Genomic DNA, 18,559 nt, shown 5'->3' on the forward strand with positions numbered 1-18,559 from the left:
CCTGAGATCCAGATGAGATCTGGATGTGCCCACTCTCTTGGTTCCTGATAAGCCTGGATGTTGGATGGTAGAGTGAGCAGAGTTCTCCAGAGAACACCGCTGGACTGCACTTCACCTCTCCTGGACCCTGTAACCTATCCCTTTACTTGTAAGTTACCCCCCCCCCCCCAAATAAACCTCCCTTTTAACTACATGGAGTTGCCTTAATACTTCCACCGATAGGAAGGAGAAGCAGCACTGAGTCCATTTGTGACAGACTTGAATACTGAGCCCAGAGACTCAGAATTCAAGAGCCTTCCTACCTCCAAGGGTGAGTTCACTGTCAAGAGAAATGACCACCCTCACACCTGGGAGGGTAAGGGTAACGTGAAGAGGCCTTGTTACAGCTTAAAGCCTTCTGTGGTGCTTACTTGAGGGCGGTTCTGTAGTGGTAGATGGCTTCCTTGTTCCGACCTTGGTCTTTTAGGAAATTGGCATAGTTGTAATGAACCTTTGCATTGTGGGGCAGAGTCTGAACTCCAGACCTACAATGGATATTAAAAAGAAAGAAAACAAAAATCATACTGTTGTCAGACCCTTTTGTATTTTACTCTCAGCTTTATGAAGCTGCCTTTGAACGTCTGCTGCTTTCATCCCAAACAGGCTTCTGCATTTTGTGAATGGCATAAGTGACTACACAGGGAAGGAGTGAAGGCCTTGGCTAGGTGTGCACAACTGAATGCTCTCTGCAGGGAAGCACAGGGACCCTTTTCTCTGCTAGAGACACACCCGGGGCTGGTAAGGTCGGTCAACTTTGCTGAGGCTTTTTGTTTGGGATGTAGCGAACCCAACTGCAGACATGAAGGGAAAGAACACGACCAGGACACAAAGCCACGGAGTGTCCAGGCCAGTCTGTCCTTCCAACTTCAGGTGCAGTGGGCAGAGGATCTGACACAGGAGGCAGCCAAGTCAGACCCTGCAGAAGGTGATGCAGGCACCGTCCCTTGTTGAGGGATTCCAGCCCCAGGCAGGCCCTTCTCTCTCATGTCTACCTCAGGCAAAGGCTTTTTTAAATTTATGGCTAGAAAGTGACACAGCCTAAGTGATTTTGTGTGTGCAATACAAAGGTACAAGAAGGCAAGATGAGATGGATTTCATAAAGTGAGAATGCACAGCCCTATCACCAAAACCGCCCTTTAAGGCACGAGGCGAGATCTGACAAGTGCTGTCCTTGCTCTGTGTCTGGGTCTAGAATATATGGTCTGCATTAAATGCAGCATCCCAGAAGTATGGTGGCTTAAAACAAGTTTATAGACGTAAATGCTACAGTCCTTCAGTATCTATGTGGTACTGCCCCAGCACCGTGCTGTGCTGGGTATTGGGACATAAAATGGCCAGGGAGCTTGTTCTTGGGATCTTACCAGGGTGAGGACATGTGGGTAGTTAGGAAATAGAGGTAGTGAGAGAGCCTCTCATAAAGTGGGTAGGGTATCAACAAATCACCCGGAGCTTAGCTCAGAACAGAAACAGAACTGAGCAGGCAACAAAGCCGAGGCTTTGGAGATGAAGAGGAGAGCTGGGTTAGCAGCTAGAGGAAGAGGCAGTGCCATGTACTAAGCAGATGTGGTCTGAATGTGAAATGTCCCTCAGAGCTCACAGTGCTGCTATTCTGGAAGGTTGTGGAGCCTTAGGAGGAGGAAGGCAGCTAGAGGAAGTGGGTCACTGGGTCAAGAGTGGTGGTGAGACATGTGAGGTTTTATAGCCTGATCCACTTCCTATCTGTTTATCTGTTCTTCGTTTCCTGATGGCAGATGCAATGTGACGGGACACCTCTAGCTCCTGCTGCCATGCTTTCCTGGGCATGATGGTTTTTATCTCCCTAAACAGTGAGCCAAAATAAATCCTTAAGTTGCTTCTCATCAGGCATTTGATCAGGGCAACAAGCAGCCTAGAAGATGCAGGGAGAGGAGAGCAGGATCACTGGGGGTAGGAGAGCTGAAATAAGAGGTACCTGATCATGAGAGACCAGACAGAGTAAGGAGATCAACAGCCTAGTGATCGAGCAGAAAACTCTGGGCTTCATTTGCAAAGCAGTGGGGAAGTCAGGGCAGGGCTTTAAGGATAGAACTGATACCAACAATTGAGTGTTGGACAAGGAACACAGTGGCTGCTTTATGGAAATGGACTGCAGGCAGGGAAGCCTTCTGGGGAACTGCTGTGGAAATTGCAGAGGACAGAGGGAGGAAGCAGGGTGGGAAGGAGAGAAGGAGCAGAGGTTGGGTGTGGCCAGAAGGGGGAGGTAGCAGAATCTATGATAGTTTCCATTAGAGAAAACCTGTACCTACAGTTTTGTTTTTTTCCTTCCTTCATTCAGTTAGCCCTTCTTTTTGTTTTCTTTCTCTTTCTTTCTTTCTTTCTTTCTTTCTTTCTTTCTTTCTTTCTTTCTTTCTTTCTTTCTTTCAGTAATTTGAGATTGAGTAAAAAAATGAATCATTCAGAGAGATGAATGTCGGCTGACATCCCTATTGATAAAATTTATCAAAATTAATATTGCCATATTAAGCCTATGCTAATTTGAATTACTGTAGGAATAATTATTCTATAATTAATGAAATGAAGATTTTGGAAGTATCAAAATCCTTGCTTAAGCAAGTGATAAGCTGGGCAGTGGTGGTGCGTGCCTTTGATCCCAGGACTCAGGAGGCAGAGGTAAGTGGATCTCTGTGAGTTTGAGGCCAGCATGGTATACAGATTAAGTTCCAGGACAGTCAGAGCTACAGAGAGAAACCCTGTCTCAAAAAACCAAAAACCAAACCAAAACAACAACAACAACAACAAAGCAAATGACAGTTTGTTCAGCCAGCCATAGTGAAGCATCACAGTTTAAGTGGCTAAAACAAGAAATTTCTTTCTCTCAATTCTGGTGATTAGAATCTAAGCTCAGGTATTTGGTCAGTTCACTGTCTGGGTAGGCCCTGCTTCTGGCCTGTGGACATCTACTCTATGGTCAGTTCACTGTCTGGGTAGGCCCTGCTCCTGGCCTATAGACATCTACTCTATGGTCAGTTCACTGTCTGGGTAGGCCCTGCTCCTGGCCTGTAGACATCTACTCTTTAGCTGTGTCCTCCCATGGCCTTTCTTTGTCAGTGTGCCCAGTGAATAAGCTCTCATGTCCTCTTCCTGTAATAGCAACAGACCTTAGGTCTGGGCCCCATCCTAATGACTTCATTCATTAGCATTTCCCTCCTAGACTCCAACTCCAAATACAATAAAATTGTATGCTAAGGTGTCAACATATGAATTGAAATTGGGGGGACTCAGTCCACAAAAACCACACCACCTTTGCTCTCAACATAAGTACATAATGATTATCAATCAGCAGTGAGTGGCACGTCCACATGGCTAAATACCAATGCTGCATTTCCCATTAGACACTTGCCTAGATCTGAGATCACAGGCCCAAAGGGACCTCTAAAGGGGGATCCCCAAGCTCTGAAGACAATATGAGAAGGATGGGACCAGGAGAAAATCAGCTTGTGTGCATCCGGCTGCATGATTTGACTTGAAGACTGGACAGCAGGAAAGTGGCAGGGAGGGATTCAGGCACAAGGTGTTTGGGTCTGGAGCCTGTGCCTTTGCCTAAAGGGAAGTGGCGGCAGGACACTCTTGACAACAAAGTGGAGAGGGCAGAGGACTATTCAGAAAGAAAACTTCAGGGATTTATTTTGACTAAAGGAGAACGGGAAACAGTTGATGAGAACAAGAAAGGATGACAAGATGAGAACCTGCTTTGTGGGCAACTTAATTGTACCATATCACCTCTCTTAGATGAAATTTCCATTTAATTTTTAAACATGAAGATAATATTAGTAGGAAAATTCCACGCATTGTATAAAACCCACTGGGGAAATATAATAGGGCCAATTTTGCTGAAATCACAGCCTCTTTTTATTTTGCCTCACTTAAAGTCTTCTGGCTGGGGCTCAAGCAACTGTAGAGAGATCTGATGGGGCCATGGGAAGCTAGAGACCATCCCAAAGGACAGGTCAGCTAGACACAGAAGAAGCCAGGTTTACCCCCTGTTGCAGGGGCACAGATACTCCAAGTATCAGTTTCACTTCCTGTGGACTTATTCAGGGACACACCGCCGGACCACATGGTGACTCTATTTACAATTCTTTGCCAAACTTCTATACTGTTTCTAAGGATGGCTGAACTGGTTTCCACTCCTACCTAGAGTCTGCAAGGGCTCCATTTTCGTACCAAGCCCTCAACTGTACTTATTCTTGGCATGTTGGAAGCAACGGTTCTATGGAGCCCAAGCTCTCAACTCACAGTCCTGCTTTCTGATCCCAAGAACACTACACTCAGGTATAGACGTTTGCAGGTTGATGTAATCCCATTTCTCCATTTCTGCTTTTGTTGACCCGTGCTTACCCTTCACTGTGACATCTAAGAAATCACTGTCAGGGTCAGTATCAAATAGCTTTCCCCCTTATTCACCATAATCAAGATATGTTAACATAAGGCTCATGAATATATGAACAACAACAACAAAAGAAGCTGTGACTTGTATGTACAACAGAATATTATTAAGCTTTATAAATTGAGATTGTGCCATATGTGACACATGAGTAGGCCTGGAAGACATTATAAAAGCCACATATAGGAAAAATGCTGTGTGCATAAGAATTCATATCCATAGGAGCAGAGAGCAGGATGGTGATAACAGAAAGTAGAGAGGGAGAAATAAACTGAGACAGAGCATTTAAGATGTAAACCCAGTTAGGTGGGGTGATCCTAGAATTTACTCTGGATACCCTTCATTAAAACACTGTAATCTTGTTTATTTTTATCATGTCAATGAAAGACTTGAGGAGCCATAAAGTTCACCAGCAATAAAACAGTGTGGGTGTGCACGTCTCCTAAGTGCTGAGGTCACAGCAGTATGCCAACCCTCAGCATTTTGTTTTGTTTTTAAGACTCATTTTTATGTGTATGTGTGTTTTGCCTTCATGTAGTCTGTGCAGTGCCCTCAGAGACCAGAAGAGGGAATCTGATCCATTGGAATTGGAGTTACAGATGGTTGTGAGCTGTCATATGGGTGTTGGGAATCAAAAGTCCTCTGGAAAAGCATCCAGGACTCCTAACCACTGAGCCATCTCTCCAGCTCTCACCACTCAGCGCTTTAACACATGCATTTCCCGTGACTCCCTCACGCCTCTCACTTGTAGACGACTTGAGAAGTGAAAGAAATAGAAAAACAACAACAAACAGCCACCGTCATCAGATGTCTCTCCTGGGGTGTAGAACATCAACTTACTTTGTTCACATTACTGAATAGCATAACTAGAGACAAAACATTAAAGCACCACAAATGGCAGCTAGCACATTAGAGCAAAGGAAAAGAGGAGAGATCTATCTCTGTTTTGAATCCTGCTTTGGTCCACGGTTTCATACTGCCACCACAGATGGTGATGCTTGCATACCACTAACCTTGAACCAAACACTGGGTCAAGTGCCCACCTACCCTATATCATCATTTCACTCCAGGGCAGACGCTAACTACTGTGTCCTACACTACAGATGGAAAGGCCAGAACCCTGGTCAAGCTCATTCCTAAAGTTGGTTAGTCTGATGCTGAGACAGAGAATACCAGTAACGTTTGCTCCATGCTGGCTTCCAGACCCTCCAGGGAGTCCTCCTCTCCCAGTTTCCTTCCTCTCACTCTGGCAACCTGTATCTTTTCCCTCTATTATCCCAGAACACAGAACACAGTTATAATCTGAGAACTTTACACAGTGTTTACCCCACCGCAGACATTGTTGGAGGTATTTCTCAGGCACTGTTTTATTCTTACATTATACCTTGGATGATAAACACTGTTATTCTCCATTTTTCAATGAACTTTAAGAGATTTGCCCAAGAGCAGGCAATTAAACAGGTGAACTTTGCATGCAGTCAGCAAGTCCAACTCCAGATGTGCCCTTCAGTCACTCACCCTGTCCTACCTCAGAAGCTGGCAGTGAAGTGTCCAAGTGATTTCAACATCATTTCTCACAGATGAAGACACAGACACATCTAGCCTTAAAGAAAAAAAAGACTCTACAAGCCTCTAGCTTCTCCCAGGACTCAGACACAGTCAAAGTTTTATTTAAACTATCAGCTATTTTGATTGCACCTGACACAAAAGTTCATTCAATCTTCGAAGGCTTCCCAGGCCAAAGTCCCTTCCAGCACAGATGTGGGATGATTGTATCTCAGTAACCAATTTCCGACATACTTCCACCAAAAGGGACAGAAGATTTGGGATGCAAAATCAGTGTGCTTTCCAGTTTTATTGTTGTTGCTGTTTTAACTTATTTTTTAACTATTGGTATTATTTGCAGAGGGTTTGAACTCTAGCTTATTATCCTTGGAGCAAATGCTGCCTCCTACCCCCACCATGTAAGTTGTTTTGATTAAGCAGTAAACATCATTAGCACATGCCATTCCCAGTATATGGCTTTGTCCAGGAAAAGTGTTCAACACAATAGCAGAATGGTTGGGAAGTGTCTCATAAAAGTCAACCACTGAAAGTGAGAGAAAGCTTAAACCAAGAGACCAGGAGGAAGTTCTGTCTGAACTTCAATGCTTCCAGCCTGAGGCATGAGGAGAGAGGGGCCCCTGTGTTCTGTAAGGACCACAGTGAATGAGTGCTGTGGATATTACTCTATGTAAATAAAACACTGATGGCCAGTGACCAGGCAGGAAGTATAGGCGGGACAAAGAGAGAGGAGAATTGGGGAAACAGGAAGAAGGGGGGAGAGACACTGCAGCGACCGCCAGGAGAAGAATATGTAAAGATGCCGGTAAGCCACCAACCACGTGGCAGGGTATAGATTTATAAAAATGGGTTAATTTAAGATAAAAGAACAGTTAGCAAGAAGCCTGCCACGGCCATACAGTTTATAAGTGATACAAGCGTCTGAGTGATTATTTTATAAATGGATTGTGGGACTGAGGGGCTTGGGGAACCTGGAGCGAAACCCTCCAGCAACAAATGGCGCCCAACGGCTCGAGTTTCCACCTTAAACCTGAGAATATTTAATAACCAATTCTAAACAGAGCCAAAACCAGGTTCCTGCTTCTTGTCTCATACGGGCAGCTCGACGCCGCAAAACGCAGGTTTGAACACTGGCGGGTTCCTGGCGTGTGCGTTTGACCGGCAGTATGGCGGAAATGAGGCGTCTGCCAGCGGCACATTACGCTGTGTGGTAGATTTAGTCTTTACTAGTATTTAAAAAAAAAAAGGGGGGGGTGTTTCTGGGCTACACGCTGCTTTGATAAAAGCTTAGACCCACTATTTCTGAGACTTGATGACTCCCAGAGCTGGCGGAAAACGTACCACTGCCATGTTGGGAAGCAGAAGTGGGCGGAGCCAGCAGCCACAGCGCTGTTTCAGGCTTAGAAGGATGCAGTTTAAAGCAATAGGCTCACAAAAAGACTGATTCAGATAAAATCGTTTACAATGTGTGGAAAATATACGTAGGCTTGAAAGAGACAAAAAAATTAATGTAAAAAGCCACGTAAAGATGAATACTACACAGACAATCTGGATTGTGTTGTCTTTGGGATTTTTAACTGCAAAAAAACATTTGATCAAAAAAGATGTTGAATTAAACCAATATGTATATTTTAAAGGTAACTTGACTTCAAAATTTGGATTTAAGGATATGTTGCTTTGGAAAAGAGGTTCTGCTTTTGTTTCCACAGAAAGCCAGAGGCTATGGATTTGTTCCATATTAAGATACATCAGGTTTGACCAGCCAAGACCCCCTGAAAGATATCTGATGACACCATGGCCCAGATGATCCAACATCCAGAACGGTTTCAAGGCAACTGGCTCCCACAATACAGCCTCAAGGACTACCCCATAGGCCTAAAATTTTCTTTGCGTCCCCATAAGATACAGCGCCCCCCTCCAGCAGGAAGTAGTAAGAGATGCTACGCCCAAATTCCCAAATATACCAAGCTGGCTTTAGAGGTGGAATTGGCTCACTCCCCCTCTAAACCCAGACATATTGCTTTAAAAAAAATGGTTAAGAGATTCTTGTGTCCCAAATCAGAAGAGCCCTCTGGTGTGGGACAGAGAAAAACCAATATTTTTATTTAAAATAGGTTGATTATAAAGGTGATCTCTTTCTAAAAAAAGAAAAGGGGATATGATTAGATATATAGGAGGATATGGAGATGATAAGATAAAAGGGTAGATTAATGAACCTACTTTTAAAGAACAACTTGTTTAAAATGTTTTACATTGGTATAGATTTTAGTTTATGTTTAAAATGTTTTACATTGGTATAAATTTTAGTTTATTGATACAAACTTAAAGTTAATTTTGTTATACTGTATATATATATTTCTATTCTTGTTTGAGGTATTATGTTTATGTAACTCATTTAAAATTGTAATGAATAATTAAAAATAGATTAATAATTAGTCATTTATGATAATCATATTTGTAACCATGTTAGTTAAGTCTTCTAGGTATACATAGATATATTTCAGATAGATAAGTAATCTCAAACACTTCATAGACCTAGAGAATATGGCATTTAAATAACTTAGAATTCTGTTGACATGAGACACAATTGCTCCTGGCTGCGCCAATTTGATCCTGAGAGAATGTTGGGCTTCTAAGACATTTCCATTTGGAAGTTTGTCTTCTTGGCACAAAATGGCCTACTGGGCAAAGAACTGCCCTTGCCTTGACGGCTGACAGTATGAATGCAATGCTGTCCTTCCTGGACAAGCGGGACACAAGGAAAGAGACCACTGTACTCTGCCAAGACAGGGTAAGATGGTCTTTCAGAATTCCTGCTTCTGAAAATGGTCTGTCAGATACTCTAGGCCTGTAGCCAATTTGAATGCACCAATAATGCTGAGAAACATTAGGTGACTGCCCAGGCTGCCAGCTGTCTTGGTCTACTCTTGCAAGGTTCCCGAAAGTTGCTTGCATCCATCTACCATTTCTCAGGTACCATTATCTTCCTTCTCAGGTCTTTGATGTGGTTGAAAACTAGATAGTTGTAATTTCCTCAGTTATGACAAAAGATAAGTTAGATATAAAACCTTAAACTCACAAATATAAGATAGATAGGACATCTTCTTTAATATTGTAACTATAATTCTTGCTTGATAATTGTTTTGTTATATGTAATTTTACTATGTTAAAGTTAAAAACTTCCTTTTTAAAAAAAAGAAGAAAAGGGGAAGTGCTGTGGATATCATTCTATATAAATAAAACACTGATGGCCAGTGACCAGGCAGGAAGTATAGGCGGGACAAGGAGAGAGGAGAATTGGGGAAACAGGAAGAAGGGGGGAGAGACACTGCAGCGACTGCCAGGAGAAGAACATGTAAAGATGCCGGTAAGCCACCAACCACGTGGCAAGGTATAGATTTATAAAAATGGGTTAATTTAAGATAAAAGAACAGTTAGCAAGAAGCCTGCCACGGCCATACAGTTTATAAGTGATACAAGCGTCTGAGTGATTATTTTATAAATGGATTGTGGGACTGCGGGGCTTGGGGAACCTGGAGAGAAGCCCTCCAGCAACAAATGAGGAGGGCTGGAGCAAACCCCGAGAGTTCCAGGAGGTAGGGAGAGACTCTGTCTTCAGTGGTGTAGCACTGGGTAGAGTATTTATGATCCTATGAACATACCATCAGCTGTTACAGTCCTAATGGAACTCACTGTGTCACCACAGGGGGAGGAGCTGGAGAGGCTCGGCAGTTCAGAGCATGGCTGCTCTTACAGAGGACCTGGGTTTGATTCCCAGCACCCACACGATGGCTCACAACCACCTGTAACTCCAGTTCTCAAGGATCTGATGCCTTCTTTTGGCCTCTATGGGCACCAGCACATAAGTAGTGTGTAGAGATACATGCAGATAAAATACTTATACACATAAAATAAAATAAAATAAAATAAAATAAAATAAAATAAAATAAAATAAATATCTTAAAACTTGTTTAAAAAAAGAAATGGAAGTAGACAGGTATTAGTTTGAAAGAAGGTGATCAGTGATCATACATATGTGCATATATGTATGTGTTTATGTATATATAAGATGTGTTTACGTATTTGTAAATATGTACACACACATTCACATACATGTGCATATACACATAACATATATACATATGCACATCAATACACACACTCACATACGAATGAAGTAGGGATCTAACCTAGTGTGCCTGGCAAGTGCGCTCGCTACCCCTGAGCTGCTAATATCAACCCAGCAACAACGCTTGTATTCAGAAAAAAATTCCATCACAGAGGAAAAAAAAAAAAAACCACCAGAAAACGGAAGTCTTTTATTTTCTCACCTAAATTTAATGTTTAAAATAAACAATGATAAATAATGAGATCACAGACCATGACAATGCTCTGGAATATTCCAGAGAGATTTGCCGTCTGTCTTGCTCTCCTGCTGTGTGCTCACCTTCCCCTTGCACCTGCCTGAGTGATGAAATATGGCATGTAGATTTTATTTGGTGACTGATTTTACAGCCCAGCTCATCAGTGGATATTTCCACCCAAATTCATAGACCCAGAATCTTCTTACTCTCACAAATCCACTCAGAGTGAGTTTATGTCAAATTCTATATATCACTTTAAAAAACCTAAAATTAAACCCCCAAATAAAATTAATATCGTTCATTTCAAATTTATTAAAAGCGATTTTCCAAGTTAATACAAACTACCACACCCATGTTACTTCATTTGGAAACAAATCTGTCATCAGTGAAAGAGTGGGAAGAGATGTACATTTACCTGCTTAATCATACCTGAATAAGGACTCTCTCGACAACCAAATTTCATTCTGCTTCACAGTTTTCCAGGAAAAAAGCAGTAGCAACAACACAGTAGATGCCATCAGGGAGGTGGCTCCACACCGGCTCAGCCCAGTGCAGAGCTTGTTCAGTCCATGCACGAAGAGAATGCAGTAGCCCATGCTGGAACACAGCAGAAGAGCAGGGTCACTGTGGGTAAGAGGTCACTGTAGGTCGGTGAGTCACTGTCTGGGGTGGCTGTGGGTAGAAGGTCACTGTGGTGGTATTGTGTTCCTCAAAATATTGTGCATGCTAATAAACTTATTTGGGGTCAGAGAACAGAACAGCCACAATATTAAACATAGAGGATAGGCAGTGGTACCACACGCCTTTAATCCTAGCATTCCAGAGGTAGAAATCCATGTGTTCAAGGATACAGCCAAGTATGGTGACTCACGCCTTTAATCCCAGAAAGCAAACCTTTAATCCCAGGAAGTGATGGAAGAAAGCAGAAAGGTATATAAGGCATGAAGACCAGAAACTAGAAGCATTTGGCTGGTTAAGCTTTCAGGCTTTTGAGCAGCAGTTCAGCTGAGAGCCATTCAGATGAGGATTCAAAGGCTTCCAGTCTGAGAAAACAGGATCAGCTGAGGAGCTGGCAAGGTGAGGTGGCTGTGGCTTGTTCTGTTTCTCTGATCATTCAGCATTCACCCCAATAACTAGCTCTGGGTTTGTTTTTATTAATAAGAACTTTTAAGATTCCTGCTACAGGTCACTGTGGTGGTTTGAATAAGAATGGCCCCCATAGGCTCATGTATTTGAATGTTTTGTCATCAGAGTGGCACTATCTGAAAGGATTAGAAGGATTAGGAGGTTGGAGAAAGTGTGCCACTGGGGGTGGGGGTGGTGGTGAGGTTTCAAAAGCCCATGCCCAGCCTAGTCTCTCTCTCTGCAAACATTTCAGGGTGTAGCTCTTGGCTACTGCTTTAGCATCTGCCTCCAAGCCACCATGCTCCCCACCCTGATGGTAATGGACAAAACCTCTGAAACTGTAAGCAAGCTCCCAATTAAGTGCTTTGTTTCATAAGAGTTTTCTTGGTCATGGTGTCACTTTACAGCAGCAGAACAATGACTAAGACCGTCACTGTGGGTTGGGGCTCATTATGGATGGGTAGTTCCCCAAGCATGCTCTTAGGACAAGCAGGCCTGTCCTGTGCTAGAGAAACACGTATGAATTCCCCTGTCACAGACAAGTTGTCTAAGGCACTGGCTCTCACATCTCTCAATGATGTGAAGTCACAGGCTCAAAGCCTCAGGCATGGAAGTCCTACATGGGATCTGAGGGGATTCTCTGGCACAGGCTTCCTCATGCCTCCACCCCAAGATGTGGCAAGGTGTGTCTGAATTCAGAGCCTGGGCCACTGCAGGTCCTACTCCAGCAGCCTAGAGGATTGTCTGGGAGGGATAGCAGTCATCAAGAACCAGAGATGTGCCACCTACAAGGCCTCCCAGTGGACCAGCTAAGATCCCTCCATTTTCCAACTCCACCCACAGGCTGCCTCCTGAGCTGGACTAGCAAGGTTTTCTCACTGGCTCTGCCCCAGCTTTCCCAAGTTTTGGCACAGCATCACATCTCTGAAAATACCTTTTGCCACTCACACACTGTCTTTCCATGGATGCTGGGGATCAAGCTCACTTGAGGGCCAACCCTCATTCATTATAATTTACTGAATACTAGGTATATAAGACTATTACAGACACCAAGAACTTATCAGTGAAAAACAAGGCTGTAATCATAATCCTAGAACACGGGAAAGAACAGTAAATGAATTAAGTAGATTAAATACAGAGCATGTGTGTTATAATATGCTGCATGAAGAAATCATGCAATGGAAAGATGGGTATTTCAACATGGATGGTCAAATAAGAACCTGCAGACATATGAGTGAAGACCTGAAATGCACGAGAACATGCCATGCAGACATTTGCATTCCCAAGCTTACTCTCTTCCCACTCTCCTCTACACAAAGATTGCTAAGGGGTAGGCTATCTTGTGTGGCCAGCACTGTCTATACTTGACTCGGCACCGTGGCTTCTCACAAAGCTACAGGAGCCATAGGCTCTATCTAGTGAACAAAGGGCCCAGGAACTCAGACCCAGCACCTTGCCCCACATGCTGCCCTGCTGTAGGGTTTTTGATGTGACAGGCTGGATCCTGTCCCACCCAACATGTCACCTATGTTCATCTTAGCTCTGTATTCATGAGACCTTCCTAGCTGTAGGAACCAGAGCTGCCTGTGACAGAACAGCAGGAAGGAAGAGGGTGGGATCCCAGGAGCTGCTGGCAGTGCACAGCAGTGTCAGCAGACAGGAATAATGAAGACAATGTCTGAAACCATTACTGTTTGTATATCCAGGTGTTCACAGGTACTTCCTCTGTGCCAGGCACTGTGCTAAGAGCGTCATCTGAGCGCTCAATAGCATTTGCAGGGCAAGGATAACACTCTGCATACGTCTTCTAACTTGAACTTCAAATCCTGTGTCATCCATGTCCTAAGCAAACAAACTAAAAACTCAGATGAGTTCAAGAACCCACCGACAGCCCCAAAGCTAGCACTCAACAAGCCAGATATGCAGACTCTGATAGAAAGCTAAAATTGAGAGGCTTGCAAACTCCTTCTCTAAAAGGCTAGGCAGTAAATAGTGCCAATGTTTTCTATATTGAGGCTCACAAAACAAGTGCCCTGCATTTACCTGCTAGACTGGAGCAGCAGCCTCAAGGCCTCCCTGACCTTCCCCATCCTGGCCTCCCTTCTTCATGTCTCTCAATCCTATTTTCACAGAACCACATGGAAGGGCTTTCTTTGAGTTCCTGTATCTACCTAAAAACTGGATCAGCCAAGGGGAAATACAATTGCCTGTAAGCTCCTTAGGGAAATAACATCAACTGAGAAAGATTAAACTCTTACCATAGAAGAAGAGACTAAAAACCAGTCACCTCACTCAGAGCACTGTCAGCCCACTGTCCACACCCAGAGCACTGTGTCACTGTCCACACCCAGAGCACGGTCAGCTCATGGTCTCTACCTAGAGGCCACCGCCTGTACCCACAGCACCATGTCAGTGTCCACACTCAGAGCACGGTATCAGCCCACCGTCTACTCTTTGGGCCTCTCATCTCCTTTCTAGACCCACCTCTGTGCCCCACTGGCCTCTTTCCTAAGAGGAGTGTACAGAGGCTTTAGCCTTCTCTGAGCTTCTGAGTTAATGTGCTGTCTGTGAACATTAATGCATCTGTTTGCCTTTACTCCTGTTAATCTATTTATTGTCAAATCCTTTTATCAGACATAAATATCCAGACCATTGGAGAGCAGAGGGTAAGTTCCTTCACCTCTATGTAGGCCACAATGCCTCTGTCACTCTCCTTCACTCTGTGTGAGTGCAAGCACACACCATGGAAATGCATGAGCACGTCTGTGCTCCAACAAAATTTATTTGTAAACAGTAGAGGACTAGACTTGACTCATGGGTCACACAATTTGCTGGCCCCTGCTCTGTGAGAATGAAGGAGAACCTCTCCTTACCATTTGGCATCGATTTTTGTATCAAATAACATGATAAATTGTTTTTTCCAAAGTCCTTGAATTGACACACGGCTTCAGAAATGTTAAGCCATAGAAAGCACCCTCTGCTAGGTTTGCAGTTTCTTGGGAACCACCAAGTTCTTTCAGATACAAACACTACAGCAAGTGGCACCCTCCTCCGTTCTGAAACTTCATCCTTCAACATCTGTTTTAGTGCAGTTCCCAGTAGCAAGCAAAAGAAACATGTTCTTTCTATCGCCAGGGGCAGGATGAGGCCTCACAGAGAAAGTGGAAAATCAAGCAAATGAGAAACTACATGCTTTTTTCTCCAGGGAGATGGAACCTGAGACTACCTTGCTCTGGTTACTCTAGTTTAGGAGCCTCTGGGCTGATGACCAGAGATTTCCACACAGAACACACAGGAGCCCTTACATGCCTAGCTCCAGACAGTGTCTGAACCTGCAGAGCCATAAGCAAACCTACAGAGCCATCAGTGAATAAATAGCTCTAGTCATCACTAGGATTCATTTCCTCCCTCTGTCCCTTCCCTCCTTTTGTCTTGAGACAGAAAGAGAGAGAGAGAGAGAGAGAGAGAGAGAGAGAGAGAGAGAGAGAGAGAGAGAGAGAGAGAGAGAGAGAAAGAGAGAGAGAGAGAACAACTTGTGGGGGTAGGTTCTTTCTTTCTACCACGTGACTTCCAGGAATCAAAATCAAGTCATCAGACTTGGGGGTGTTATCAGACTTAGGGTCACAGTTGGGTCTGACCACCCATCTTCAACAAGCCAATTAAAAGAGCTAAGTAAGTGAAAAGCAGAAGAAAGAGATTTAATTAATGTGGCAATACTAGGAAGAAAGACTGGGGGGGGGGGTAGCTAGGATCACAGTCCCGTACCAATGAGCACAACTGAAAGTATACCTAATATGTGAACAAGCTCCAGCAATCCACTGAGATGATCTAAAAATAAAACCAACATTACGAGCCGGACATAACCCTTTACTTTGATCACTTTTAAGCACTCTCTCTAAAGGATCTGAAGGAATGTGTCCTTTGACTTCATTTTGCTCTGCTGAGGCTTCTTCTCACAAGTTATCTCACAGTAAGTTTTTAATTCCAGTTTTCTGGGTGTTATCCCCAGATGGTTCAGAAGTAAAGCCTGGGACACTCAGCTGAGAGCTGGTGGCGGTTGTGCCCCCAGCCAATGGCGACTATTCAGAAGCTGCAGGCTGCTGTAAGCCAATACTTAGAGCACCCTCCACTTCTGCCTTGTTTCTTCTCCATCTCAAAGACTTGATGGGAAATTCTCCAGAGGACTGAATGTATTTGGAGGTGAGAGTTTGTTTGGTCTAAGAAAAACATCCCAGTGGCACTGCTGATCAGCTCCCCAGTCCCCAATGAGGTGCTATGCTCCTGGGCTGGGCTGGACAGTCTCTTCATGTGTGAGTCTCTATGAAAGACTGCTGCATCACTTTCCAGTGTGTATTCAGGACAACCAGGGCAACTGTCATCCGTTCCCACTTTGATAACGGACATAGTTTTCTCTTGGGCTTTTTGCAATACAGTGCTTCCTTTTTCTTTCATAGTTCACCTAACAGCACTAAGATTTATGAGGCCTTTCCTGGTAAATAAAGCCAGTCTCTGAAGTTGGACAAAATCCTTGGTCTGTATCTCAACCCTGACAGTTGTTGATTTGGGGCCAATTATTTAAATTCACAAGCTCTTAATTTCTTTCCTTTCTAAAAGGACATTATTTTAGGCTGTACTATGCCCACTGTACATTAAATAATAAATAATAACATTAAGATTCTTGTGCTGTAATAATATTAGGAGTAGGTAGTTGGTTTCTGCTGAACAGAGGGGGTAGGCAGGAAATCTATAACATTTGTATACATTCCAGGTCAAAACAGTTATCTCTGCACCAGTGTCCTAAGATCTCAGGCCATTAGCAAGTAGAGGGAGTGCAGGAGTCCTAGGTGCAGACTGTCTGGAGCTTCAGGATGAAGGAAAGGGAACTCTTGAGAGACCCAAGAATCAGAAACAGTCATGAGAATTCAGCAGTTCTGTGGTCAGAGATGAGTCCTTTAACCCCTTGGAGGCTTAACTGTGTGTATTACAAGATTAATACTGCTTGCAAACTGGTTTCAAACGGTTGCATGAAAGAGTGTATGTGAGCATGGTTCATGAACTGAGTAAAATGGGAGAAGCCATGTTGCCATGCAGAGTGTTTTCGTGTTCATGAGTGCTGTATTACTCTTGGAACATGGATAAAGCATGTGATTAGTGCTATAAATAACCCAGTTTATCAAAGTCCTGCTTGAACAAGACATTTAACAAACACTCATAAAAAACATTCTTGAAACTACAAGCTCACTTGTACAGTAGTATTTGCTTCAAGTACTATGTTTATCTATGATGTTTTATAGTGCAAATGTCATACAATGTAAGATAGACAGGTAATATGTGGATACATGTGGTCATGTACTTATTGGTATTTACATACCTCAGAAACAAACACATAAGCAATTCTTCCCTCACACCCATTTTGATTTGGATATAACCATTCCCACAAGTGCACATCTGAATACTTTCTAAGAGTGTGGTGTGATCTTTTTCTTCCACTCAGACTCAGACCACTAAACTTCTGCCTTCTCTGACTCCCATGGAGTCTGTCCCCCTTTCTGCTCATACAGGCTCTCCTGCAGCCAGTGGGGGTGTACTTTCTGCCCCCAGAGTGAAAAGATCTCAACTGGCATGAGGGTGAATACTCAACTGTTTTCTCTAAATTACCTAGAGCTTTCATCAACTATTTTTGCTTCATCAATTCTACAGAGTTTTAGTTGTTTTTGTTTTTTCCCCTTCCAGTGGGTCTTTTTTATATAAAATGCAAGAAAGATAGCCATAAAATTATATGCTTCTCTTGGAGTCAGGATAAAAGAGAAAACTTTCATTGAAAGAATGATTTTAGCCTCAGACTCCCTTGCCTGCACAAATATGACATACACGAAAGTGACATTTATCAGAGCAAGAAAATGTTATTCTGTGTGTTTTGATGGTAAAACTTTGACCCCAGAAGCTAAGCAAATAGCCAAGTTCTCTCTCTTTTATCCAAAGATTTCTGGCAGCAAATAAGATAAGGGCCTTTTCTGGGTTAGGCTGGAAGGAGAACAGAAGGCAGAAGGCTTGAGTGGTGTATGCATTGTTAATCACAAAGGAAGAAGATAAAAGGGCACACTGTGAGTCAGGCTCAATCTGGCTTTTTCTAGTAACATAGCCAGATCAGTCCCTCCAGGCTGCTGGACCCAGGCAGGTTTCTAGGAGGCTGGTTGGATTTCTCTGTGATGTACACTGGGTAGGAAGCTCACTTTCTCCAGCAACACTGACGGCTAAGTTTCCTTCCTTCCTTCTTCCTTCTCTGCCTTCTCCTTTCTTTTTCCTTCCCTTTCTCCTTCTCTCCCTTCTTGCAGTTACAGAGTTTCCTTTTGTGGGTCCTTAGTCCATAGGACTTGGAAGGAAACTTGAGATCAATTTTATTGGAGTTTGGAAGAAAACAAGGGGCTAAACAACCTTAAATTTCAGCAGTTGCCAGAAGGAGGGAAATAGAAAAGAGAGAGAAAACCATGTCATTTGAAAGCAGTCATATGGTAAAGGATGTGGGAGGCTTCAGACAAAGTGAGAAAGCCCAAAGTGCCATCACTATAGTTATGAGACTTAATATTGAGTATGTGTTGGATCCATTCTTCTATGGGTGCTAACCTGACGTTTAAGGGTGCAATTATCTTTTTCATTCTAAATTAGCATTTTCAAAAGCCAAAGATTCAACTGGTGAAAGTGTGTGCAGGCCTTGGGAAAAGGGATAGAAAAAGGGAAAAGGGGAAGTTATACTTTTCTGAGTAACTCAGAACGAGAGGTAAGTTTAGCAGAGCTATATGTCAGGGAAAGATTAATACTTTATCTCATTAAAGGGATAATTATTCCTTCCATCTCCTCACCATGGCTTTAGGGGTCACATTATTTCTGAGGGGTGGTATCTTGATGAGGTGATTGACAGGCCCAGCTACATTAACTTTTTTTTTTTAATGTTGTATTTGCTCTAAAAGGAGGACACAATAATGTATAATGTAATCTTTGGAGCAGATTAGAATGTTATGTCTCCTTGAGGGCCAGAGGTATATTC

At 43.3% G+C, this 18,559-nt stretch overlaps 1 protein-coding gene across 6 annotated transcripts in view; it reads right to left on the reverse strand.

The window, feature by feature from the left end:
- The window catches only part of Tmtc1 (transmembrane O-mannosyltransferase targeting cadherins 1), a 224,109-nt gene that overhangs the window by 68,044 nt on the left and 137,506 nt on the right, over positions 1 to 18,559 (reverse strand). For 5 of the 6 annotated variants that reach the window (XM_076568360.1, XM_076568362.1, XM_076568359.1 and 2 more), the window contains 2 exons: positions 10,819 to 10,986; positions 411 to 524 (listed from right to left, as the gene is read on the reverse strand). In XM_076568360.1, the coding sequence (XP_076424475.1) occupies positions 411 to 524; positions 10,819 to 10,986 (282 nt within the window). The remainder of the gene's footprint in view (positions 1 to 410; positions 525 to 10,818; positions 10,987 to 18,559) is intronic. The other variant, XM_076568361.1, reaches the window with a different exon arrangement.

The sequence above is a fragment of the Peromyscus maniculatus genome, chromosome 3, assembly GCF_049852395.1.
Source record: "Peromyscus maniculatus bairdii isolate BWxNUB_F1_BW_parent chromosome 3, HU_Pman_BW_mat_3.1, whole genome shotgun sequence".
Lineage (NCBI taxonomy): Eukaryota > Metazoa > Chordata > Mammalia > Rodentia > Cricetidae > Peromyscus > Peromyscus maniculatus.